Consider the following 26,138-nt stretch of genomic DNA (forward strand, 5'->3'; position numbering starts at 1 on the left):
ATCTGTTGGCCGTGGTTGGCATTTTACATTTTCATATTTGATTAACATTTTATTAAAATCCTATAATCAGCAAAAACAATGTCCATAAACAGGGCATTGCTTCTCTTGCGCTTTAGCAGAGCTATCATTTTATAAAACCGAGATAGAGGCCTGGATGCATCAGCTGTTGCCGACCATTCACCAAAACATCCGACGAAAATTGCTGAAGTAAACAAATAACAGCGATCGCTCGTATTAGGACATGGCTGGAACATGTAGGGGGAGGAAAATACATCATTTTAACATTTCTAAACTATGTATAGTCCATTTAAGGCGAGGAGATGCAGGTGAATATGGAAAAAAATTACACTTAGAGGTAATGTGAATGTCAAACTTTTGCTGAACGTTACTGATACAAATCTGAGAAGAATGTACTGCAAGTTTTCTGCATTTGATGTTTTCATATGAAAAAAATAGCATTTTCATATAAAAACAATATCAGTATCTCACTGTCTGTGATGTTTTCTTGAACCATTAGTTGAATTATACAAGACATCACTAGTTCTAATTGGAGGAACGATACAGAGGAAGGACCTCGACCTCAGGACATCGCACTCGGAGTCAGGCGTCACTTACATCGAGCATTGAGCCTATTTCATGGAAAATTCAGTCGACTAAATCCTAATTAATTTCATCATATTTAATCATATTGAATGACATTGTGCGCGTCATGTTTCTTCTCCCACATAGAAGCGTGAACCTGAAATGAACACTAGGGGGCGCATCTTTTAGTGCATAGAAAGTTTGTTGAGACGATATAATGCCCACGGACACTTCTCCGCTCTCATGTCAATCCCGTTTGGCTGTGAGTCGTTTTAAGGCAGTTCCTTTTCCTCAGTTTCGTCGTAAACTCTGGCTCGAGTCCGTCCATTGCACTTCGTAGTAAAGTCCTGATTGCACGTAACGCTTTGGCCCCGCCCCCCCCGCCGCTCGCACTAGCTCCCGGGCAGGACGGGGTCGGACAGGTGCTTGTGGATCTCCCCGGGGTCAGCGGCGTTCGGGGCGGAGGGGAGCGAGGGGCGGCGCGTCGGGGGGGAGGAGCCATCGCTGAGGCCGCCGCCGCTCGACAGAGAATCCCCGGATCTGCGCGGGAAACTCGGGTCTGCGCTCTGGAGGGAAGAAGAGGATTAATAACTTAAGCTCCGCCTTGTACTCGCCCGTCTGTGTCTCACCTGTTGGGTGGCGGCGGTTTTCCCGGGCTGCAGTGTAGGCATGGAGAGCACAGGGGGCGCCGCGGAGCCGTACAGCCCCGGGGTGAGGGGGCTGGGCGGGGACAGGGACACTGCGCTGTAGGCCGGGGGAACCATCTGTCTCTGGAGCAGCTGCAGGATCACTGTGATGTCTGCGGTCATTCGACTCTCCAACCTGCAACAGGACAAACAAACCCAAGAGCGTCACATCTTAGTTGTTTTCCATCCAGCCATTTTTCTTTCTTCCGCTTTATCCGGGGCCGGGTCGTGGAGGCAGCAGTCTGAGGAAAGATGGCCAGAATTCCTGATCCACGCACACACCTCCTCCAGCTGTTCTGGGGGGACCCCTGAGGCGATGCCAGGCCAGCTCGGAGACATAGTCCCACCAGCGTGTCCTGGGTCTGGGCCTCCTCCCAATAGGACATGCCTGGAACAACTGAGGGAGGCGACCAGGAAGCTCCGGAACAGATGCCCGAGCCACTCTACTCTACTCCGAGCCCCTCCCGGGTAACTGCTCCTCACCCGATCTCGAAGGGTGCGCCCAGCCACCCTGCGAAGGAGACTCATTTCGGCCGCTTGTATCTGCGATCTTGTCCTTTTAGTCATTACCCAGATCTCATGACCATTGGCGAGGGTGGGAACGTAGATCGATCGGTAAATTGAGAGCTTTGAACTCGTGAACACGACCCCGAGATAGCTGAACTCCTCCACTTAAGGCAAGAATGTAAAAAATAGCCTCTGCCTTTACAAAGTTAATCTTCTGACTTGGGATTTTGCCTGAAACCACTCCAACATGTGTTTCCCACAGACATACAGTACATTCACAAAAACTGCCTAAAAATGTCAACATTGATCAAGGGGTGAGGGGTGTGACGCTGCAGCTCTCTCACAGTGCAAGTGCACTATAAATAATAATGTTCATTATTATGCAGTATTTGTAATCTCCAAATATAATTGGCAATGCTTTCCAATTTGTCAAAGCTGCTTAAAGGGGGGGTATTATGCTTTTTTCAGTCACATAGCACCAGTCTATATCACACTACAATGATGACAAACCTTCTGTTGGTCTGTAAATGCAGTAAATTAGAATAACAGCCTTGTATAAAATTGCTCTCTCAAAATGGCTGTAGTGAATGTCTTGAAATAGGCCTCTGTCTCTTTAAGAACCTCTGACCCTTTCCGACACGCCCCCTCCACACGCTGTCTGTGGCATCAGTGGGGAGGGGGTTCTGCTGAGGAACAGTGGTTGGTTACTCGGCTGGTGACGAAAGCTCGGAGGCGTCTCCAGGAGGTGGGGGCGTTCCTAGGAGGACTCAGGCAAACCTATCCCTAAAATGGCCGCCATCAGAGTTTTTACAGATTACTCAAAAATACGTGAATGTGCCAAGGCAACACTTCAGTGTAATTCTTTTATTACATTCATTGTGTCTTCTTGAGTAATAAACTTTAGCTGTTCAATTACCTTACGCGTTTCGACGGACAAGGAACCACTTCCGTCTTCGTCAGAGGCGTCTCCCGACGTGCATGATGCGTCTCTTATTGGGAAAGTTGTAGTTCCCAGAAGAAGAAGGAAGAGCACAAATACAAGCGCTGGATCCGGGAGGCCATAGAGATCAGAAAGCGAGGAATAAGATCCATCAACAGAGATGAGGGCGCCTTTACCCTGGCGCACACATGGGACGCACTTCTCCACTAACCAGCACTCGGCGGAAGGCGTGGCCACACTGACAGGTTTATTGCTTATGTCAGTGTGGCCACGCTTGGGAACTACAACTTTCCCAATAAGAGACGCATCATGCACGTCGGGAGACGCCTCTGATGAAGACGGAAGTGGTTCCTTGTCCGTCGAAACGCGTAAGGTAATTGAACAGCTTTTGTTTGTTCCAACCTAGTGTCTTTCAAAAAGAAACCAGAAAAAATTTGCAACACTTCAGGCATGTTTTTAATGAGGGAATGACAGAATAACATGATGCAAAGCTTGAAAAAGTCAATTTTGCATAATACCCCCCCCTTTAAAGCAGCACTAAGTAACTTGTTTACCTTTAAATCCTTTCCGTAGTCCCTCTGGAGATAATATAAGTGTTTATGGGATGATTGGAGGGTCTTTCATCTCCCCCTGGTGTCTCTGGCCAGAAAACCACAATTGCAACTTCGCTGCCACCGGTTCGGAGCAACCAATGCACACTAATGGAATCACGAAGAAGAAGCTAACAGGCTAGCAGGCAAAGCTAACTGCGGGCTAGCACCACTTAAACAGTATTTACAGCCAAGTTTGAGTGAAAAAATGATCTCCATTGTGTAATTGGATGAACAATATCCCTCTGTCCCTTTGTCTTTTCTGTCAGCGTAGTATTTACTCTCACGGACAATTAATGAGTAAAAAAACGTAACTTGCTAGACACCTGCAGTGGCGCTTATGGCCTCTAGGGGCAAGAGTTACTTAGTTCTGCTTTAATAATATAATGTAGGAAGATGTAAGTGTGCAGCTCTTGAGCACTCATGCTGTTTGCTAACAACTGGAAACTCCGGAGGGGCTTTATTTTGAAAATCCGCTGCAGAAAGAGCGTCGAGCATTAGGAACACTTGTGGGATCATGTTTGTTAATGTGTTTTCGGCTTTAGCGCCCGTGAGGCTGTTAGCGCCCGCTGCCCGTGGTCCATGTCTTCTCAAACCTGTTGAGCTGAGACTGCAGCAGCTCCAGGCGGGTGTGGAGCTCCGTGGGAGGGCGGTCCAGGTGGTACAGTCCGCCCCGCGTGGAGGACAGACGTCTGGGGAGGCAATCTGAGAACTGAGAGGGTCTACGCTCCGGCAGGTAACCGCAGCAGCCGGACGCGCTCATAGTAGGAGGGGCCGCTGCAGAGAACAGAACAGAGAAAGCCTTTACACTTAAAGCTTAAAGAGGAACAAACCACGACAAACAACAGTCTCTTCTGATACGAGCGCAGATGTCCGACAGGCGACTACATCCACGGGGTCGGAGGCAGCGGAGTTTGTTTAGATGGAGAGCAGCATGATCCACAACCCCTCCGAGCAAAATATGGACATTTTTAAAAACACATTTCAGCATAATTTATTAAGTATATTTTAGATGCTTCTTTGTATTTACTACATCTTTTGGTGGAGATGTGATAATTTGAAACACTTCACAGACAATAGCAGTTTATTTTGGAGAATGACCTTTTAAAATTAGTTTAAAGTGATGTTTTAAAGTAAATTGAAACCCAGGTGGGAAACCTGAGCCATGCCCATCCCTGTATTGTATTGTCTAAGCCAATCACGGTTCGCTGTGCGTATGACGTCACGCGGTTACGTGGGTCAGCGCCACCAGTCGCCTACGTTCAAATATGCCGCTGTAATCAGTGCGAGTAGGAGCCGTGGGGAAGCCACACGAGAGAGAGCTGCAGGTCGGTTTTGTTTGTTGTTGCTATCGTATTGTTTCTTACCCGGTTATTTGTAAACTCTCTTGTAAACTTCCGCCGTGCCTTGGGGGACCGTGAGGAAAGCGCGTTGGGTAGATAGGAAGCGCGGAACTGGTAAGCTTGTTGTGTTAGCCGTAGCATTAGCATTTGCTTAGCCGCACTTCATTCATTCATATGGGTGCGGTTAGCTCACCTATTAGCCTAATCTGTTCGTCAACAAAATGCCTGTTTCTACCAAAATGGTGACTGTTAAAGGGAATCTATAAAGTCAAAGTCGATTCCCCATGTTTGTAAGGAAGCTTATTGCCTATTGATTGTTTGTTGTTCTAAGTGAATGTGCGATACGCTGTGAGCCGTTGACCATGGTTTGTAAACAATGTGTTGGTTGCTAAATAATGTAGCGCATATTTTTTAGTATGATGTGAATATAAAGGATAAGATGTAAATATGTTTATTGTTTGGAACTAATGTAGTGCAATCAGTGCTATTTAATTATGAGTTGTGCACACTGAAGATAATAATGATAATACTGTACATTTTTGATTTATTGGGACTTTGGTGCTGTTCTACAGGCCAGGTTCCCAAGATTTGATGGCGAGCTATGAAGGAGGCCTAGCCTACTGAACTGAACCTAAAGATTGGCACCTTGTGCTGAAGCATCACTCATTCCTGCCAGGCTGGTAGGGGGCGCTCTGCAGCCGCAAACCTCTCACCCCACAAACTCTCTTTTTCCCGTTGTCCACCACACACACGCAAACCTTCCCTCCCCGAACTTTCACTCAATTCCCCTGGACAATACTCAACTGAACTTTGGGCGGGGTGGGGTTGATTTGGTTGTGTGGCGGCTACAACGCAGACTGTATTTGTGAAACAGCTTCCAGTTACTTTTGTCAACATATTGAGCTCATTGATCTAATTGAAGGGCCCGCGTTTATTAATTAGGTTTCTATTCACTGTAAATATTGTGCACTGCAACTGTATGTCATTTTTATTTGCAAATATATGGTATCAAAGAAAAGCCCACTAAATTTCAGTCTCCTGCCTCTCCCTTCTAGAGCCGAGTCTATACCTTCTGACACTCGCCTATACGATCCATTACATGTGTAGCATTTAACCTGCACCGCACGTGCTACAAAATGTTTTACGCATTTTATAAAATGTGCAAAATCGACCACGTGGTCTTGCATTTTCACATTAGGTAAGTAAGGGATAATGCACGACGATGTGTCCATTATCAGAAATAACTGGACGACGCGGAGATGTGAAGTGTCCGCGCAGTCCAGTTATTCTGATAATGGACACATCGTCGTGCATTATCCCGCTTAAAACATGGTCCCACAAACTGAAACTGTTCAATTTTTAATCTGAGTTACCTGAAGGTAGTTCCAGCTCTATTGTTTATCGTTACTATGGAAAGAGCTGCAGTGGAGTGATGTAGAACGTGATTTAACTAGTGGTAAGTTCATGTGGACTGGGGAGCTCGTTTTCCCGAGATGTGACGTCATTGTCCCCAGTTGGTTTATGTTCATGTGGTTTTTATGTGGGAAAGTGGGGATTTTGATGTCATCAAATAAAAACGGTCTTTTATCATTGACTAGCGCTTAGTTGAGATAATCATTTAAATGTGTTAGTATCGCAAAAGCTAAACGTTAGTTTGCTGTTTTGTTAATTTTGTTTAACGTTGATGTCGGGTATTTCACTCGCAATTTTGTTACTAAGAGGATGACGACAGCTAACATTAACTCAAAAAAGTAGCAATGTTTAACTAAAAGGCTCACATTAGACGATAAAAGAACAAATCAGCTGATTTCCGCATCAGGTGCGGAAGTCGGGAATCTCGTCTTGACCCCTTGACCCTTGACAGTCGTTTTCCTCAGCTGAGCGAGTGGAAGTAATTCGCCAGAGTTCCCGAGGACCACATGAACGCAGCATAGGTTTACATTATCACTTTTTAGCGGACACCCTGCAGCCAATCAGAATCGAGTATTCACCCAGACCATGGTATATATAGCATTTTTTGTAAAGTCCCTCCTTCCCGGATCTCAGCAGCCAATCAGAGTCTAGTATCCTCCGCATCGACGAATGAGACGAGCTTTTCTGTGAACCAGCCTGTTCACTGGAGGAGCTTGATCATTAACTTTTGAAAATTCTGTTCCTGCTCTCCTCATTTTGCAAACTTAGAGACAATCATTTTAACTACATGAATAACCAAGTTTGACAGTAAAATTGTTAATGGCTTTTTTCATCTAAGCAACATCTACAGGACAAAAGAAACTGTGCCGCTAAAGTAAATGAGTGATTTTGATGTTTTTAATCGCATAAAACCTTTTGTAATTACTTAATCCCTAAGTCCTAATGAAGAATGCAATAGGCTCTATGCGGCGAGTGACACATGACTCCGAGTGCGATCGCCGGAGGTCGCGATTATTTTATCCAGTAAGGATCAGCGATGTCTTGCACAAATCACCGAATAGTTCAAGAAAACATCACAGACTATGAAGGCAGATGGAAAAAGAGACAAAAGTTTCCAACAGCAAATATAGTGTACATATTCATTTTCAGTAATGTTAGTATTGTTACAACACACAGATTCATGTGACTAATCTACAGCGAAAGTTTCAAATTAACATCTGTAAATAAAACCACGACGTAAGACCTGTCACTCTTGTACCTGTGCACTGCGGCCCCTGGATCTCCATGGGACGTCCCACCGAGGGCCCGCTGTGCTGCCTCGGGGTCACCATCGGGGGGCAGTCTCTCCCCGGCGGGTGGCGCCCCGGTCTGTCGTCGTCGCTGGAGTGAGAGTACAGGCTGCCGCTGCTGCACAGGTCGTCCCACTGAGAGGGCGGGTGCGAGGGGGGCACGGCGGGGTGAGAGGGCCGGGCACAGAGGGTGAAGCCCAGGCACGGCTGGTCCGGGTCTTCACGGTCCATGCCGTCTGAGGAGAGAAACAAGAGAGTTTAAAGCAGACATGTCCCGTTTAGAGGAGGTTTAAAATGTGGAAGGATGACTCTGCACTCAAGCCCTGATTTTGAACATCTGGCAAACAACTGTTCGTCTCGTCAACAAAAACTCTCAAACGTCTTGTTATGTTTAAGTCGCCAAAGGGCTATTTTTAGCTTGTCACTGTTACGGATCGTTATAAAAAGGTCCGTCAACAAAATAATATCATCATCTTTGACGAAAACAGCACTGGCTTCAAGAGGAGCTGCCGAACTCAAAGCTAGCAGCAGAAATCAGTAAAGTTTAGAGCAGTGGTCACTAAATGACCGACCATGGTCCAGATCCGGACCCACTCGCAAACCCGTCCAGACCCGAACCGTGGATCCGATCTTTGGACCCGGCGGTGAATCCCCTCAGACGGGCGACTGTGTGGGCTCTCTCTCTCTGACGGCTGCAGAGCGTAAACTGCAGCACAAATGAACAAAAGGAGAAAACGCTGCCCCTGAGCTCCTTCACACTTTTTATTTTTTGTAGAAACGGCCCCAAAATGACTGAAACACCAGGACTAAACCAGGACTAAACCAGGACTAAACAAGGCTTAGTGTTGAACTGAGCAGAGGAGAAACACAGCAGAGCATTGGTACATTGTGTACATACCGCAAATGCTCTAATATAGGCCGGGGCCTTTATTTACTCAAGGGCATCTAGGACCAGGCCTTTATTGGAGCCAGGTCACAATTAGAGACAGGCCTTTATTTCTATTTGAGCAAAACGGACGACCAGGAAAATGAAGAAAAACGAGACTTGTATCCATTTGCACCTAAAATATTAGGTTCATTTATTAATTAACATTTCAAACCCTCTCCCAGCGGCTGGAACATTGACGGCGTTTATTTTGTCGGGACAACAGGAAGTGTTTCGTTGCTGTTAGCGGAGCTTTGACATCAATGTCACTGCAGGTTTCTGTTTCGTTTTTACCGCGGACCGGATTATTTGTTGTTATCTTGTGTGAAAGGCGAGTTTAGACGGAGCGTTTGTGTTTGTGATCGATCATGAGACTGACCCGAGAGAAGACGAGACGCTCGCGCTGATGGGAGGAGTTATTTTGAGGCGTGGGACTGACCTGCACCCGGAGCAGCTGGACGTGCTTTGAAGACGCGATGGTGACTTTATTAAAACCCTGGAGGGTCACACAACATTTGTTGCTTTCCCTGTTTCTAAATATAATTACAGGAGGTTTGGAAAGTGGCTAAATCTGTGTCAAAGTTACGCTCGGATCAGCTCCTCCGCAGCGTCGCCCTCGGCCCGGGTTCCCGTTTGTTACTTCCTGCACGTGAGTTTTCATTTACACCAGTATGAGACAAATTCCTAACATGGGGAATATTTCTACCGCTATAGTTTCTAATAAAAGCCCCGGCCTGTTTTAGAGACCGGCTTTAATTTGCCTCCGCCAGCCGCGAACCCGGCCTCTGTTATAGACCCGGCCCCTGTCAGAGACCCGGCCTCTCTTATAGACCCGGCCTCTGTCGGAGACCCGGCCCCTGTCAGAGACCCGGCCCCTGTCGGAGACCCGGCCCCTGTCGGAGACCCGGCCCCTGTCGGAGACCCGGCCCCTGTCGGAGACCCGGCCTCTCTTATAGACCCGGCCTCTGTCAGAGACCCGGCCCCTGGCAGAGACCCGGCCCCTGTCGGAGACCCGGCCCCTGTCAGAGACCCGGCCCCTGTCGGAGACCCGGCCCCTGTCAGAGACCCGGCCCCTGTCAGAGACCCGGCCTCTGGGTTTGAAATGTTAATTAATAAATGAACCTAATATTTTAGGTGCAAATGGACACAAATCTCGTTTTTCTTCATTTTCCTGGTCGTCTGTTTTGCTCAAATAGAAATAAAGGCCTGTCTCTAATTGTGGCCTGGTTCCAATGAAGGCCTGGTCCCAGATGCCCTTGAGGAAATAAAGGCCCTGGCCTGTATTAGAGCATTTACGGTAACCATAACTTTCTCAATTTTCCACCGATTTTCAAACGGTTTGGTTTGTTATAAACGTCAGAAATGTAGGTGTGACACTGCAAACACATGAATAAAAAAAGACAATCTGCAATTTCAACATGTTCCAGCATTCACAATTATAGCCACGTTAATCAACGTTTGTAAGAAACCAAACAAAGAAAAAGTGAGACAAGAGGATTTGTGTTCGTGCTGATCACTCACTCACTTGAGCTCGCCAGAAAGCTTCCCTGTGGCAAGATGGCCGCCAGTGGGACTCTGCCTCAAGACATCTAGCTTTATTATATGATACCTATGTCTACAACTCCTGAACCACTGAAGATTTAAAAAACGGTAATGGAGCAGCAGAAATAAGTGTGGAGTGAGTGAGAAACTTGTGAGGGACTAGCGAAAAGCAGAGGTAAAAGCGAGATGGCCACAGCTAAAGGAACGAACTTGCAAATGACTGAAATACCTGTTTCAGTTCGCAAAGGAGAGCTTGAAAGAACGTGCTGCCAGGAGAGGCTTGTCAACTGTGCTGTTATGCCTCCGTGCCCTGGTAGTTCCCATGGCTGACTTATCCTCAGGAACGACTTACAGTCCGGATCATATGGTAATAAGTTTCAGTGCACTGCTTTATTTTCAGCACAGTAATTATTATTAGATCTAATAAAGGCTGACAAATCCTCATATCAATTTGAATTTACCCCGTATGTTCCGGTCCTTTGCTTGATTTTTTTTTCTTCAAATTTTGGACCATAGTTTTTTAATTGAATTCAGTGTTTAAAGTCTGTGTATGACCCATTCCCCCCTTCAGAGCCCTGGGTAATCCCTCAGGTTTTCTTCTTTTTGAGCACACGTCACCCGGACTGACCTGGTCGGTTGCGGCGGCGCAGAGAGTCCCGCCTCCTCCTGGGCCTCTCCTTGTGTCGGGGCGGGTCGCACTCGGAGGCAGCGGGAGTCGACAGGTCCACCCCGTCTGCCTGAGACACACGAGCGCCAGTCAAGCCACAAAAACACTCAAAAACAAACACACAGAAACACTCCAGGCAGAGCCGGGAAATGTGTCGTCTACAAGATCTACAAGCTATAACGAGTTTGTCTCCATTGTCAAGAAAAGTGGAGAAAAAGAGCGAAAACAGGGCGAACAAATTGAGAAGAAATATGGGGATAATGGGGGGAAAAATAGAGGAAAAAAATGGGAAAAGGGAGAAAAATGGAGGGGGAATAATGGGGGAAAAAGGGAAAAATTGATGCTATCTTAACCCCTTAACTCCCACCTGAACCGAGCACATTTTTTCTAGTTTGGCTTTACCCCAGTCCAAAAGCTTCTGGAAAAAAGGTGAGGAAATAGCGACAGAACTGAGACGAAAACAATGATGAAGATGTGACAAAAAAGTGACGAAAAAGTGATGAAAAAGTGGCAAAAATGTCACAAGAAATTGACAAAAAATGACAAAAATGTGATAAAAAAATGACAAAAATGTGATGAAAAATTGATGAAAAAATGACAAAAAATGACCAAAAAAATGATGAAAAATGTACGAAAAAATGACAAAAATGTGACAAAAAAAATCACAAAAAATCAACAAAAAAATTTGACAAAAAATTGACAAAAAATGACAAAACAAAATTGACAAAAAAATGATGAACATGTGATAAAAAAATGACAAAAATGTGATGAAAAATTGATGAAAAAATGACAAAAAATGACCAAAAAAATGATGAAAAATGTACGAAAAAATGACAAAAATGTGACAAAAAAAATCACAAAAAATCAACAAAAAAATTTGACAAAAAATTGACAAAAAATGACAAAACAAAATTGACAAAAAAAAGATGAACATGTGATAAAAAGTTTACTAAAATGTACTATTTGACAAAAAAAATTACAAAAAAGTTACAAAAATGAGTTGAAACCCCCCCAGAAAAAAGATGGAAAAAAATCTGATGACGTGAGGAAAAAGATCCATTTAGATGAGTTTTGTAGATCTTTCAAATGAGGCGTTACACTGGCCTACAGGATTTGGGCAAAGCTGAACTGGAGAAAATGCTCTCGGTTCAGGCGGGAGTTAAGAGGTTGAAGATCTGGTTCATGTTCCCAGGCCTGTGTGTGGGACTCACGTCTCTCAGGTTGAACGTGACCTCCAGGTTGATCCAGAAGCTCTCGGCGAAGTCCGGGTACATGTCCAGCACCTCCAGCAGGTCTTCTCTGTGGATCTTGTGGAGGTCGCAGTAGGTCAGCGCTCGCACGTCGGCGCTGGATTTACCCGGGCGCCCGAACACGCTGATGGCCTCGCCGAAGATGTCGTTCTTACCTGGAGAGTAAAGAGTAAATCATCACAAACATCTGAAGGAAACACATTTAAACACACATTGCTTTTGCCGTCTCCTTTTGAGCGTTCATGTTTTCTTGTTCTGCTGAAGCCGAACCGCTCATACCGTTTCTGTGCACGGAACTTCCTGTTGGCCAGTGTAGGGAAACAACTACTTCCTGTCCACATTTTAATGTAAATTAAAAACAAAATAATATTTAACCTCTTAACTCCCACCTGAACATGTTTTCTCCTGTTCTCCAAGTTCTCCAAATCTACAAGCTTCTTCAAAACAGCGATAAAAAAGACAAAAAGAAAATGAGGATGTAAACACAACAAAAAAACGCTAAAAATGACAAAAACTCAACAAAAAGGTGAAAAAACTGCAGCAAAAAAGTGACAAAAATCCAGCAAAAAAGTGACAAAAATCCACCAAAAAAATGAAAAAATCCAGCAAAAAAATGAAAAAAATCCAGCAAAAAAAGGACAAAAATCCAGCAAAAAAGTGAAAAATATCCAGCAAAAAATGAAAAAAATCCAGCAAAAAAAAAGACAAATATCCAGCAAAAAATGAAAAAAATCCAGCAAAAAAAGACAAAAATCCAGCAAAAAAAATGACAAAAAATCAGCAAAAAAAAGACAAAAATCCAGCAAAAAAGTGACAAAAATTCAGCAATTTTTTTTTTAAAATCCAGCAAATATTTTTTTTTAATCCGTCAAAAAAGTGACAAAAATCCAGCAAAAAAGCGACAAAAATCCAGCAAAAAAGTGACAAAAATCCAGCAAAAAAGTGACAAAAATCCAGCAAAAAAAATGACAAAAATTCAGCAAAAAAAAGACAAAAAATCAGCAAAAAAAAAATCCAGCAAAAAAGTGACAAAAATCCAGCAAAAAAATGACAAAAATCCAGCAAAAAAGTGACAAAAATCCAGCAAAAAAGTGACAAAAATCCAGCAAAAAAGTGACAAAAATCCAGCAAAAAAGTGACAAAAATCCAGCAAAAAAGTGACAAAAATCCAGCAAAAAAAAAAGAAAAATCAGCAAAAAAATGACAAAAATCCAGCAAAAAAGTGACAAAAATCCAGCAAAAAAAATGACATCTGAAGGAAACACATTTAAACACACATTGCCTTTGCCGTCTCCTTTTGAGCGTTCTTGTTTTCTTGTTCTGCTGAAGCCAAACCGCTCATACCGTTTCTGTGCACGGAACTTCCTGTTGGCCAGTGTAGGGAAACAACTACTTCCTGTCCACATTTTAATGTAAATTAAAAACAAAATAATATTTAACCTCTTAACTCCCACCTGAACATGTTTTCTCCTGTTCTCCATGTTCTCCAAATCTAAAAGCTTCTTCAAAACAGCGATAAAAAAGACAAAAAGAAAATGAGGATGTAAACACAACAAAAAAACGCTAAAAATGACAAAAAACTCAACAAAAAGGTGAAAAAACTGCAGCAAAAAAATGACAAAAATCCAGCAAAAAAATGACAAAAATCCACCAAAAAATTGTAAAAAATCCAGCAAAAAAATGAAAAAAATCCAGCAAAAAAAGGACAAAAATCCAGCAAAAAAGTGACAAAAATCCAGCAAAAAAGTGACAAAAATCCAGCAAAAAAAAGACAAAAATGGAGGCGTCACAAGAGGAGCTACATGAAACAAAAAAGGGGCAAACAACATCTGGGCAAGCCACACAAGCCTTCTATCCCTAATGTTCTGACCCTCAGGTGAAGAATGTCCTCAGAGCCAGGGGAGAAGGAGGAAGACAAAGATGAAGATCAGAAGGAGTGAGAGGAGGCGGAGGGAGCTGACCAGTGCAGGACACCACGCTCTGAAACAGGGACAAACCCAGGAGGCGTTGCACCGTTTCAGAGGAGACTGAAGGCAGACAGGTTTCCCCGACCTCCAAAAACACACGCAGTGGCTCAGGACGAACCTGACACCTGAGCTACGCAATCTCGTTGTACAATTGTATAATGACAAATAAAATCACTTATTTAACCCCTTAACTCCCACCTGAACCGAGCACATTTTCTCCAGTTTGGCTTTACCCCAGTCCAAAAGCTTCTGGAAAAAGCTGTGAAAATAGTAACAAAACTGAGACGAAAACAATGATGGAAATGTGAGAAAGAAGTGAGAAAACATCGACAAAAAACTGACGAAAAATTGGTGAAAAAGTGGCAAAAATGTCACAAAAATGTCACAAGAAATTGACAAAAATTGACGAAAAAATGACAAAAAAATTGACAAAAATGTGATGAAAATGTGATAAAAATGTGACAAAAAAATTACAAAAATGTGACAAAATGTGACAAAATGACAAAAAATTGATTAAAAAAAAGTATGAAAAAGTGGCAAAAATGTCACAAAAATGTCACAAGAAATTGACAAAAATTGACGAAAAAAATGACAAAAAATTGATAAAAAATGTACGAAAATGTGACAAAAATGAGTTGAATACCCAACAAAAAAATGATGGAAAAAAATCTGATGACGTGAGGAAAAAGGTTCAGGCGAGGGAGTTAAGAGGTTAAAGGGGCTGGAAGCAAGTTCGCCATTTTATACTCACTACTGCCACCTCTGGCCATATATGTAACTGCACCTTCTATATTAAGCTCGTGCATGACGGCAATTCGGGCCGAAGTGATACATTTTTGAGTGACCGTACAGGATTTTAGAGGCAGTTGTGGTGAACAGGTCTGAGCTCATTCTACACATTAGGACATGGCTGGAACATGTAGGTGGAGGAAAATACTTAATTTTAACATTTTTAAACTCCTTATAGTCCCTTTAAAGCAGCCCTAAGTAACTTGTTTACCTTAAAGGTCCTATATAATGCAAAATCGACTTTTTGGAGCTTTTAGCCATGTTGTTATGCTATTTCCTTATCAAAAACACCCCCAGAGTGGTTTGTGGCTTCATTCACGCAGCTCTCAGTAATCCTCCTGAATCCTGCTCTCTGAGGCTCCGCCCTCTCCTGGTGAACGACTGAGTGTTCAGTTGTGTCGTCACAGCGGAACGGAAGTGCTCGACGTCTGTAATGTAATGTCTTACAGCCTGATCTTAATTTGTAAAACAGCTTTTTCATTATTTCTGTCGTAAGAGAGATGCAAAGAGAGAAAAAAAAAGGGGGAAAAAAAGTGCCCGAGGTGCTTCCAGGTCAGCTGAGGCCAAAACAAACACATCCCTGAGCGTCTGAACAGATCAGTCATGTTTGCGCTGCAGCTGTGAAGATGGAGCTCGTTATAACCTACTCTGGACACACCTGTTCTTTATTCTTAACTAACGATCATGTCACGCAGAAAAAGAAGCGCGTTTGGCTACGGAGTTTATTCAACCTTTTTCAGGAAGAGGCCACTCAGCTGTTTTTTTCTCCGGGATTCAGCGACTTTCACCAAAATATTGTTTTTCTGTGACTGTCACTGATGGATGTTTGGGGAACCTTCGCCAGAATCAAAGTGGATTCACTTTTATAACCAACGCAAGTCCCACAATGTAAACAGCGATGGAGCAGAGGGTGAGTCAGTCCAAACGCGTGTTAGCATATTAGCTTGTGTGTTAGCATATTAGCATGTGTGTTAGCATATTAGCTTGTGTGTTAGCATATTAGCTTGTGTGTTAGCATATTAGCATGTGTGTTAGCATATTAGCTTGTGTGTTAGCATATTAGCATGTGTGTTAGCATATTAGCTTGTGTGTTAGCCATTTATGAAGCCGTGTTGCAGATGTCAACTCCGTATAACTGCATCGTGAAGTAACTTCACTTATTGTTGTTTATTTATATTACGGTAAAGTATGTGCGGAGAGAGGGGGCGGAGTTAACTGAGTCGAAGCGTTTTGTCTTCCGGGTTTGAAAAATACCTCCAGAAAACACTTATATTTATCACAAAAATGAGTGCTCCATAATGGTAGAGGTACAATATATCATATACATGCCTATACTTAACTTTGGAATGGCTAAAATAGCATGATATAGCTCCTTTAAAGGGGGGGTATTATGCAAAATCGACTTTTTCAAGCTTTACATCATGTTATTCTGTCATTCCCTCATTAAAAACATGCCTGAAGTGTTGCCTTGGCACATTCACGTATTTTTGAGTAATCTGTAAAAACTCTGATGGCGGCCATTTTAGGGATAGGTTTGCCTGAGTCCTCCTAGGAACGCCCCCACCTCCTGGAGACGCCTCCGAGCTTTCGTCACCAGCCGAGTAACCAACCACTGCTGCTCAGCAGAACCCCCTCCCCACTGATGCCACAGACAGCGTGTGGAGGGGGCGTGTCGGAAAGAGTCAGAGGTTCTTAAAGAGACAGAGGCCTATTTCAAGACATTCACTACAGCCATTTTATACAAGGCAGTTATTCTAATTTACTGCATTTACAGACCAACAGAAGGTTTGGTCATCATTGTAGTGTGATATAGACTGGTGCTATGTGACTGAAAAAAGAATAATACCCCCTCTTTAAGCAAACCTCTTTTCGAATATATATATATTATTTATATGTATATATATATATGTATATATATATATACATATAAATAAATGAATGGGTTCCATTAATTATTTCTTGTAAATAATATGGTTGTCATTAAATGTGTGGCATTCTTCTCATACATGCCTAGTTTAGCCATGTCGATAAGGGCAATGTCCGCACACTGTTCCCCACGCCTGCGACACCCAGGCCAGCACCCGCGGCTGCGCACTGTTGGTCCCCCGCCAATCCTGATTCAGTAGGTCCCAGTGTGTCCCTACATAGAGTGAGGTGCATTAAAATGAGCACCGAGCTCATCCTATTCTTTGTGTTTTCCCCTTTACAGGGTTTCTCAGTATGTCCCTAAGTGCCATTTGTAGTTAACAAATGTGGGTACTTTGTATAAACGTTTCAGAACTCTACCTCAAATATTCCGTGAGTTACAGGTGCTGAAGCAAAAAGTGTTACAACCATCCCCGGTCTCCCCTACTATAGGCTCAGCATTTTTCACTTTTGCAGGGAACAATATTGTTGACTGTCGTCGGTAGCAACAGCCAAACATGGAATATAATAGAGGTCGACCGATGGGTTTTCCTCAGGCCGATGCCGATCTACACCTCCAAATGTGTCGGTGTTGACCTGTGACAGCAGAGGGGGCAGTGTATTCACGTATATTCAGGCTCTTCAGAGGAAGCTTGTTTGAAAGTCTCTATCTCTATGCTTCCGAAATGATAAGCAAAAGTCATCAAATATGGAAAGGCCTCGTCTTTATCACTTTCAGTTACGGAGATATTGGCTGATAGCCGATATTAAAAATACCCTTATATCGGTCAGGCCCTAGTTCTGATCAGAGAAATGAGCCAAAGCGACTTGGAAGAAGTGAAAAAGAAGACACAGCACTCCTGGCTTTGGTTTTTATTTTGTTTTATTGTTTTGTTTGTCTTTTACATTAACCAAAACATAAAAGTCATTTTACAAAAGGAACAGAATGAGCCAAACTGTCGATCTTTCTGTGGTTTCTCCGTCTCCTACATTTGATCTGCGTCACCAAAGCGTTAAAGGAATAGGCCACCGTTTTTACATACTGAGATATGTTCTTACCTGAGCTTTGACGAGTTCTTTAGGACCTGTCTGATCTTCACCCGTGCCTTCAGTCACGTAAACACAGCGCAGACGGCGTTAGCATTTAGCCTCTCCCTCTCTCCTCTATAGCTCCAAAACAGGTCAAGATAGAAGCTACCAAGCTCTTCCACGTTTTCCCTATTTAAATATGGTTACGTGAAGTGTTCCACTACAAAGTATAATTACACAAAATTAAACTATGTGGATTTTCTAAGCGGATAAAAGGGGGAACTATATTGTAAGGCGTAATAATGCCAGGAGTGGTTCGAAATCCGCGCAGTAATCTTCACTTTACTGTGCAGTAATCTTCACTTTACTGCGCAGTAATCTTCACTTTACTGCGCAGTAATCTTCACTTTACTGTGCGGATGCCTTTAGCCGCTGGAGTCAACGGCAGGTCCAGAGCGTCCTCCTCCACCACGGCACCTTCACCGCCCATAGACTGCTGTTCCGTTCGCTCGGACCCAGCTGAGACCTTTCACCAGTTGCAGGTGCACGTGCGTTTATTACACGTGTGTTATGTCTATGCTCGGCAGCCTGGAGACCAATCACAGAGCGGGCAGGGACGCTTGTAGTTTGTTTATGGATCCAACATGGCGGCGGCGGACGCCATCTTTCGATCAAGCTTCAGACTGTGTGAATAGTTCAGCTCGACCATGAACAACAAACCGGAACATTTAACCTCTTCACTCCCACCTGAACGGATCCCATTTTCTCCAGTTTGGCTTTACCCCAATCAAGAAGCTTCTTGGGGAAAAAGCCACAAAAAATGAGAAGAAAACAAGGATGTAAACGCAACGAAGATGTGACAAAAACTCAACAAAAAATGACAAAAATTCAACAAAAATGGAAAAAAAAGAAAAAAAAAACCTACAAAAGGTGACACAACACAGCAACAACGTGAGGAAAAAGATCAGTTTTGTGGGTCTTAGCTTTCAAATGAGGTGATACACAGGCCTCTATAATGGCCAAAGAGGACAGAATGGTGTAGGCGGGTGGGAAGAGGTTAAAAGTTCTTTTCATCTCTAAACCTGCAGCATCTCGCTTTAATTGAGTCATTAGTATAATCTTAGGACACTAGTGAGCGAGAGAGAGGGGGGGGGGTGACCCGAGCCTAACGTCGGGGGGGCCGTGTCATGGAGGAACATGCTAAACCTGCAGTGCCGCTCACGTCATCTTTGTGGAATATTTTGAACATTTTGAACATTTTGAACATTCTGTGAGGTCAGTGCGACAAGTCTTTGTTCCAAACATGTGGGTTGGAATGTACGGTCGAAGCGTCTTTATGCAAATCCGTGTCTTCCCTGGAGGCAGGTGACGGCGGCCCCTCTGCAGTGTGAACCTCACCCTCATAGTCTTTGGATGAGAATGTTTCATTTTAGACTTTTAGTCAAATAATTCTCTTCGATTTGAGTCTAGTGTTTGTCGACTGAGACGCTTGTCAGTTTACTCGACTATATTTAAAGGGATATTTCAGGATTTTTGACATGGGGCCTCTTGTTGATTTCTGGAGCTATTCTTTTCTGTAATTCATGCAGTTCTTGTATTTGAAGAGTTTCGTGGCGCTAGGCTAGTGCAAGGCTAGTGCATGTCTATGGTATCAGCTAGCCTGCATTAAAAACAGTGTGACCCGCTCCACAGAGCACCTGAGGCAAATCACTTATAACACCAGACGTCTGTGTCCATAGAGACATTTAAACCATTTTGCATTTAACCTCTTAACTCATTCTGATTATTATGGCTCATGATATTCTAATTATATGACGAGCACCTGTATTATTCCCGGTCCTGCTTTATGGAGCTTCTCCCACATGAACAAAGCTCAGAGCCGCTCCTTTAGCAGTGGATTGAAATGACACTCTTTCAATCTCTTTATTTAGTCATGTTTTAGTCGATGGAAATATCTGGACATTTTTGCTCAAGACAGAGCGAGTCAAAACAACGTAAAAATTCACAAAACTGAAAGTATTTTATCCACACTCTTGCCTCTTACTGTAATTGATTAACTCTATGTTGATGTTTTCATTGATTGTATTTGTTTTCTTATATTTATGCAACTGTGAAGCACTTTGAATTGCCTTGTGTATGAATTGTGCTCTACAAATAAACTTGCCTTTTAGTCACAGATCATAAAAAAGCTTTTGATTTCGTCCAATTCTAGTCAGCAAAAACATGACTTTGACTGATATTATGACTCAATATTTTAGAAATGAACACGGCTGGCCACGTGTGCACCGAGCTGGACATTTGAAGAGCAGAAAGACTTCTTCTGTACGTGGGCCGATACTCCCCTTGTGGAGAACCGGCCCCTTGACCTCAGGCTCACGCTCATATGGCGGCATTGTCAGGCCAGAGCCCACCTAATATCATGAGCACAGGAACAATAGGAGAGTAAAACAAGACTCTGCAGCAGCACTGAGGGGGCAGCGGCGCCCCCTGGAGCTGTGCGACTCAAGAATGCTGTTTATGGACGAAGTGTGGCCAGAGGAGCAGGTTTCTGAACGACAAGGACTTTAACCTCTCACCACCCGCCTAAACCAAATGCATTCTGTCCTCTTTGGCTGTTATATAGGCCTGTGTAACACCTCATTTGAAAGCTAAGACCCACAAAACTGATCTTTTTTCTCGCATTGTTGCTGTGTTGTGTCACCTTTTGCATGTTTTTTTTTCTTCTTTTTCCCCCCATTTTTTTCACATCTTTGTTGAATTTTTGTCCCATTTTTGTTGAATTAAGGGTCAGTTTAGGACCGGTTAGAGACAGAGACATTGTTCTTTTATTTAAATAAACCTGTTTTTGAAGCAGATCACATGACGTGGCCTCTGTGTCGTGACCCTTTATTTCTTTTGTTAAACTGTGTAACATGTGTTACAACCTGCTCCTGTAGTGGGGTAGGTTGTAACACCTGCTCCTGTAGTGGGGTAGGTTGTAACACCTGCTCCTGTAGTGGGGTAGGTTGTAACACCTGCTCCTGTAGTGGGGAATTCAACAACAAAAAGACAAAAATGGAAAAAAAGAAAGAAAGAAAAAACATACAAAAGGTGACAAAACACAGCAACAACGTGAGGAAAAAGATCAGTTTTTTGGGTCTTAGCTTTCAAATGAGGTGATACACAGGCCTCTATAATGGCCAAAGAGGACAGAATGGTGTAGGCGGGTGGGAAGAGGTTAAAAGTTCTTTTCATCTCTAAACCTGCAGCATCTCGCTTTAATTGAGTCATTAGTATAATCTTAGGACACTAGTGAGCGAGAGAGAGGGGGGGGGGTGACCCGAGCCTAACGTCGGGGGGGCCGTGTCATGGAGGAACATGCTAAACCTGCAGTGCCGCTCACGTCATCTTTGTGGAATATTTTGAACATTTTGAACATTTTGAACATTCTGTGAGGTCAGTGCGACAAGTCTTTGTTCCAAACATGTGGGTTGGAATGTACGGTCGAAGCGTCTTTATGCAAATCCGTGTCTTCCCTGGAGGCAGGTGACGGCGGCCCCTCTGCAGTGTGAACCTCACCCTCATAGTCTTTGGATGAGAATGTTTCATTTTAGACTTTTAGTCAAATAATTCTCTTCGATTTGAGTCTAGTGTTTGTCGACTGAGACGCTTGTCAGTTTACTCGACTATATTTAAAGGGATATTTCAGGATTTTTGACATGGGGCCTCTTGTTGATTTCTGGAGCTATTCTTTTTTGTAATTCATGCAGTTCTTGTATTTGAAGAGTTTCGTGGCGCTAGGCTAGTGCAAGGCTAGTGCATGTCTATGGTATCAGCTAGCCTGCATTAAAAACAGTGTGACCCGCTCCACAGAGCACCTGAGGCAAATCACTTATAACACCAGACGTCTGTGTCCATAGAGACATTTAAACCATTTTGCATTTAACCTCTTAACTCATTCTGATTATTATGGCTCATGATATTCTAATTATATGACGAGCACCTGTATTATTCCCGGTCCTGCTTTATGGAGCTTCTCCCACATGAACAAAGCTCAGAGCCGCTCCTTTAGCAGTGGATTGAAATGACACTCTTTCAATCTCTTTATTTAGTCATGTTTTAGTCGATGGAAATATCTGGACATTTTTGCTCAAGACAGAGCGAGTCAAAACAACGTAAAAATTCATATACCTGAAAGTATTTTATCCACACTCTTGCCTCTTACTGTAATTGATTAACTCTATGTTGATGTTTTCATTGATTGTATTTGTTTTCTTATATTTATGCAACTGTGAAGCACTTTGAATTGCCTTGTGTATGAATTGTGCTCTACAAATAAACTTGCCTTTTAGTCACAGATCATAAAAAAGCTTTTGATTTCGTCCAATTCTAGTCAGCAAAAACATGACTTTGACTGATATTATGACTCAATATTTTAGAAATGAACACGGCTGGCCACGTGTGCACCGAGCTGGACATTTGAAGAGCAGAAAGACTTCTTCTGTACGTGGGCCGATACTCCCCTTGTGGAGAACCGGCCCCTTGACCTCAGGCTCACGCTCATATGGCGGCATTGTCAGGCCAGAGCCCACCTAATATCATGAGCACAGGAACAATAGGAGAGTAAAACAAGACTCTGCAGCAGCACTGAGGGGGCAGCGGCGCCCCCTGGAGCTGTGCGACTCAAGAATGCTGTTTATGGACGAAGTGTGGCCAGAGGAGCAGGTTTCTGAACGACAAGGACTTTAACCTCTCACCACCCGCCTAAACCAAATGCATTCTGTCCTCTTTGGCTGTTATATAGGCCTGTGTAACACCTCATTTGAAAGCTAAGACCCACAAAACTGATCTTTTTTCTCGCATTGTTGCTGTGTTGTGTCACCTTTTGCATGTTTTTTTTTCTTCTTTTTTCCCCCATTTTTTTCACATCTTTGTTGAATTTTTGTCCCATTTTTGTTGAATTAAGGGTCAGTTTAGGACCGGTTAGAGACAGAGACATTGTTCTTTTATTTAAATAAACCTGTTTTTGAAGCAGATCACATGACGTGGCCTCTGTGTCGTGACCCTTTATTTCTTTTATTAAACTGTGTAACATGTGTTACAACCTGCTCCTGTAGTGGGGTAGGTTGTAACACCTGCTCCTGTAGTGGGGTAGGTTGTAACACCTGCTCCTGTAGTGGGGTAGGTTGTAACACCTGCTCCTGTAGTGGGGTAGGTTGTAACACCTGCCCCTGTAGTGGGGTATTCAACAAAAAAAAGACAAAAATGGAAAAAAAGAAAAAACATACAAAAGGTGACACAACACAGCAACAACGTGAGGAAAAAGATCAGTTTTTTGGGTCTTAGCTTTCAAATGAGGTGTTACACAGGCCTCTATAATGGCCAAAGAGGACAGAATGGTGTAGGCGGGTGGGAAGAGGTTAAAAGGCCTTTTCATCTCTAAACCTGCAGCATCTCGCTTTAATTGAGTCATTAGTATAATCTTAGGACACTAGTGAGCGAGAGAGAGGGGGGGTGACCCGAGCCTAACGTCGGGGGCCCGTGTCATGGAGGAACATGCTAAACCTGCAGTGCCGCTCACGTCATCTTTGTGGAATATTTTGAACATTTTGAACATTTTGAACATTCTGTGAGCTCAGTGCGACGCGGTAATGAGCGTAATTGCAGAGTCAAGTCTTTGTTCCAAACATGTGGGTTGGAATGTACGGTCGAAGCGTCTTTATGCAAATCCGTGTCTTCCCTGGAGGCAGGTGACGGCGGCCCCTCTGCAGTGTGAACCTCACCCTCATAGTCTTTGGATGAGAATGTTTCATTTTAGACTTTTAGTCAAATAATTCTCTTCGATTTGAGTCTAGTGTTTGTCGACTGAGACGCTTGTCAGTTTACTCGACTATATTTAAAGGGATATTTCAGGATTTTTGACATGGGGCCTCTTGTTGATTTCTGGAGCTATTCTTTTTTGTAATTCATGCAGTTCTTCTGTTTGAAGAGTTTCGTGGCGCTAGGCTAATGCAAGGCTAGTGCATGTCTATGGTATCAGCTAGCCTGCATTAAAAACAGTGTGACCCGCTCCACAGAGCACCTGAGGCAAATCACTTATAACACCAGACGTCTGTGTCCATAGAGACATTTAAACCATTTTGCATTTAACCTCTTAACTCATTCTGATTATTATGGCTCATGATATTCTAATTATATGACGAGCACCTGTATTATTCCCGGTCCTGCTTTGTGGAGCTTCTCCCACATGAACAAAGCTCAGAGCCGCTCCTTTAGCAGTGGATTGAAATGACACTCTTTCAATCTCTTTATTTAGTCATGTTTTAGTTGATGGAAATATCTGGACATTTTTACTCAAGACAGAGCGGCGCCCCCTGGAGCTGTGCGACTCAAGAATGCTGTTTATGGACGAAGTGTGGCCAGAGGAGCAGGTTTCTGAACGACAAGGACTTTAACCTCTCACCACCCGCCTAAACCAAATGCATTCTGTCCTCTTTGGCTGTTATATAGGCCTGTGTAACACCTCATTTGAAAGCTAAGACCCACAAAACTGATCTTTTTTCTCGCATTGTTGCTGTGTCACCTTTTGCATGTTTTTTTTTCTTTATTTTTTTCCATTTTTGTCACATTTTTTTGTCGCGTTTACATCATTGTTTTCTTCTCATTTTTTGTGGCTGTTTTGGTGTTTTTTCCCCAAGAAGCTTTTTGATTTGGGTAAAGCCAAACTGGAGGAAATGGGATTCTTTCAGGTGGGAGTTAAGAGGTTAAATCACTGTTCAACTTTTTAAAAAACGATGTTGGACAATACTATACTGTCCCGGAAGGTATTTCAAACATCTCGTCAGGTAATGCTGCCTGTGTTGCCCAGAGCGATGAACCTTTGTCTCCCTCCTCACAAGTTAGGTAAGACCTCGCCCCATCGCATGTGAACAGGTGTCTCCGCCCCTCCCGCTGTGGTATGGAGAGGGGGTGTGGCGCGGCGAGGATGCCCTTAAATAAAGAGGCAGCGCGGCATCAGTCAGACAGAGGCGAGAAGAGAACCTGCCTCCTCCTCAGAAGAGAACCTGCCTCCTCCTCAGAAGAGAACCTGCCTCCTCCTCAGTCGCCCGGCCGGTAGCTAATCTTTCATTCTTTCCTCTCTTTTAATGGCAGACACAGCTCTAAAGGCTTTCCTTTCCTCCACAGACTCGTCTCATCGCCTCGACTTCGCTGTTGTTGTGGAACTCACGACCATCCGCCATGTTCCGGCTGCTGCTCTGCATCTCAGCTCTGGGCCTGTTGGCTGGTGAGTGGAAAACGGATTCTCTAAATGTAATGTTTGACCGCGGGAGATGTTGATAATGTTTCTGTTTAGATGCTGTGCAATACACCTCAGTAGAAGAGGTTTTACTCCCGAACTGTCCAGTGACTTACTATGGCTCAGATCAATTATCTGTCGTGGTGAGTGTCATGTTTCTGTGAGCGACTGTGGCAGAGTGGTTGTCCTGTCTCCTGCCTCTAGAGCAGGCAGGTTGAAGATTCCTGATCGTAATTTATTGTCTGAATATTTGTCTCTTGTTTTCACAGGTGGAGACCTCGGTGAAACAGATTAAGCTTCAAGCGAATGCAGATAGTGAAAAAATATCCTTTAACGAAGACTTAGCGTCAGACTATGAAGTCGACGAGGTGACAGACATTAGCTCTTTGCCCCAGGACGTAAAGGATGTAATTGGTGAACCAACATGTGTCGTCCAAATAAAGCTCACACTGGTGAAGGGTGGAGATGCCGTGAGTGTTCCTTTCCTTTCTAAACTCCTTGACCTCTGACATGACTGTGTTACTCGTGTGCCTGTGCAAACACAACTCATTCTTCTCCTGTTCTCGTTCATAGTTCATCTACTTATATACAGACGCATCCATAGGGTACGTTGCTGTTAAAACCTCGGAGAATCCACTGTCGGTCACTGCCAGTTCCTCAGGCCCAGTTGATACTCTGGATGTCCCAGCTTCCTCTGTCAAGACTCTCTCCGTGGACGCCTGTTATAGTTACGATTCTGGTATGTATACAACACTGTGATCCAGAACACATAGACTCACTCTCTAACACAATTTGATTATTTTTTGGGATTCAGTCCTAGAGCTGGGCGATTTCCCCCCCCCAAAAGAAAACGATTCACAATTCGATTCGATCCCCCCCCCCCCCCCCCCCCCCCCCATTTAAAACAAAATAACTGTGAACTGTAAATATATTTCAAAAATATAGATTTATTGCATTTAATTCTATCTATGCAAATAATATTAAACAAATGTCAACTATGTCAAAAGCCAAGTTTTAGTTGAACAAAATCAATTATTGCAGCAAAATCGAGCAAAACATAAACAACAACACCTTTATCTACAGTGCCTACAGTGACTTTACCTCATCCATTTGAACTCAAAGAAAATGCGATATTAGATCATTTTGAAAGTGTCAGTGTCAAGCATAAATTATTTATCATTTATTCAACGACCTTTGTAATAAAAATTGGGAAAAATGTGAAAGTTGATGCTACAACCCCCTGTGATTGATAAATACGAAGACACCAGAACAGTGTTTCCTTAACTTTGCAAAAGGAGTGAAACAGCGCCCCCAATTTGACGCTGGTGGTCATAAAGTGTACTGCATCCATATTTACCATTGAGAATGAGTGGGACAGAGTTAGTATTAACCAGATGCGGCGCAAAAGTAGGTCACTGTGCAGGGCCAACGAAATTGT

General features: G+C 43.4%; 1 protein-coding gene across 1 annotated transcript; it reads right to left on the reverse strand.

Moving 5' to 3' along the window:
• Positions 1-792: 792 nt before the first annotated feature.
• Positions 793-24,644, reverse strand: LOC306969191 (voltage-gated inwardly rectifying potassium channel KCNH6-like; the record flags this gene model as incomplete). Its single annotated transcript, XM_079564791.1, has 7 exons — positions 793-1,148; positions 1,212-1,404; positions 3,902-4,082; positions 7,320-7,586; positions 10,446-10,554; positions 11,696-11,889; positions 24,632-24,644. 7 exons carry the CDS (start codon positions 24,642-24,644, stop codon positions 975-977), a joined length of 1,131 nt encoding a protein of 376 aa, XP_079420917.1. The 3' UTR covers positions 793-974.
• Positions 24,645-26,138: the final 1,494 nt, after the last annotated feature.

Source organism: Gobius niger (assembly GCF_951799975.1).
Source record: "Gobius niger genome assembly, chromosome: 10".
NCBI lineage: Eukaryota > Metazoa > Chordata > Actinopteri > Gobiiformes > Gobiidae > Gobius > Gobius niger.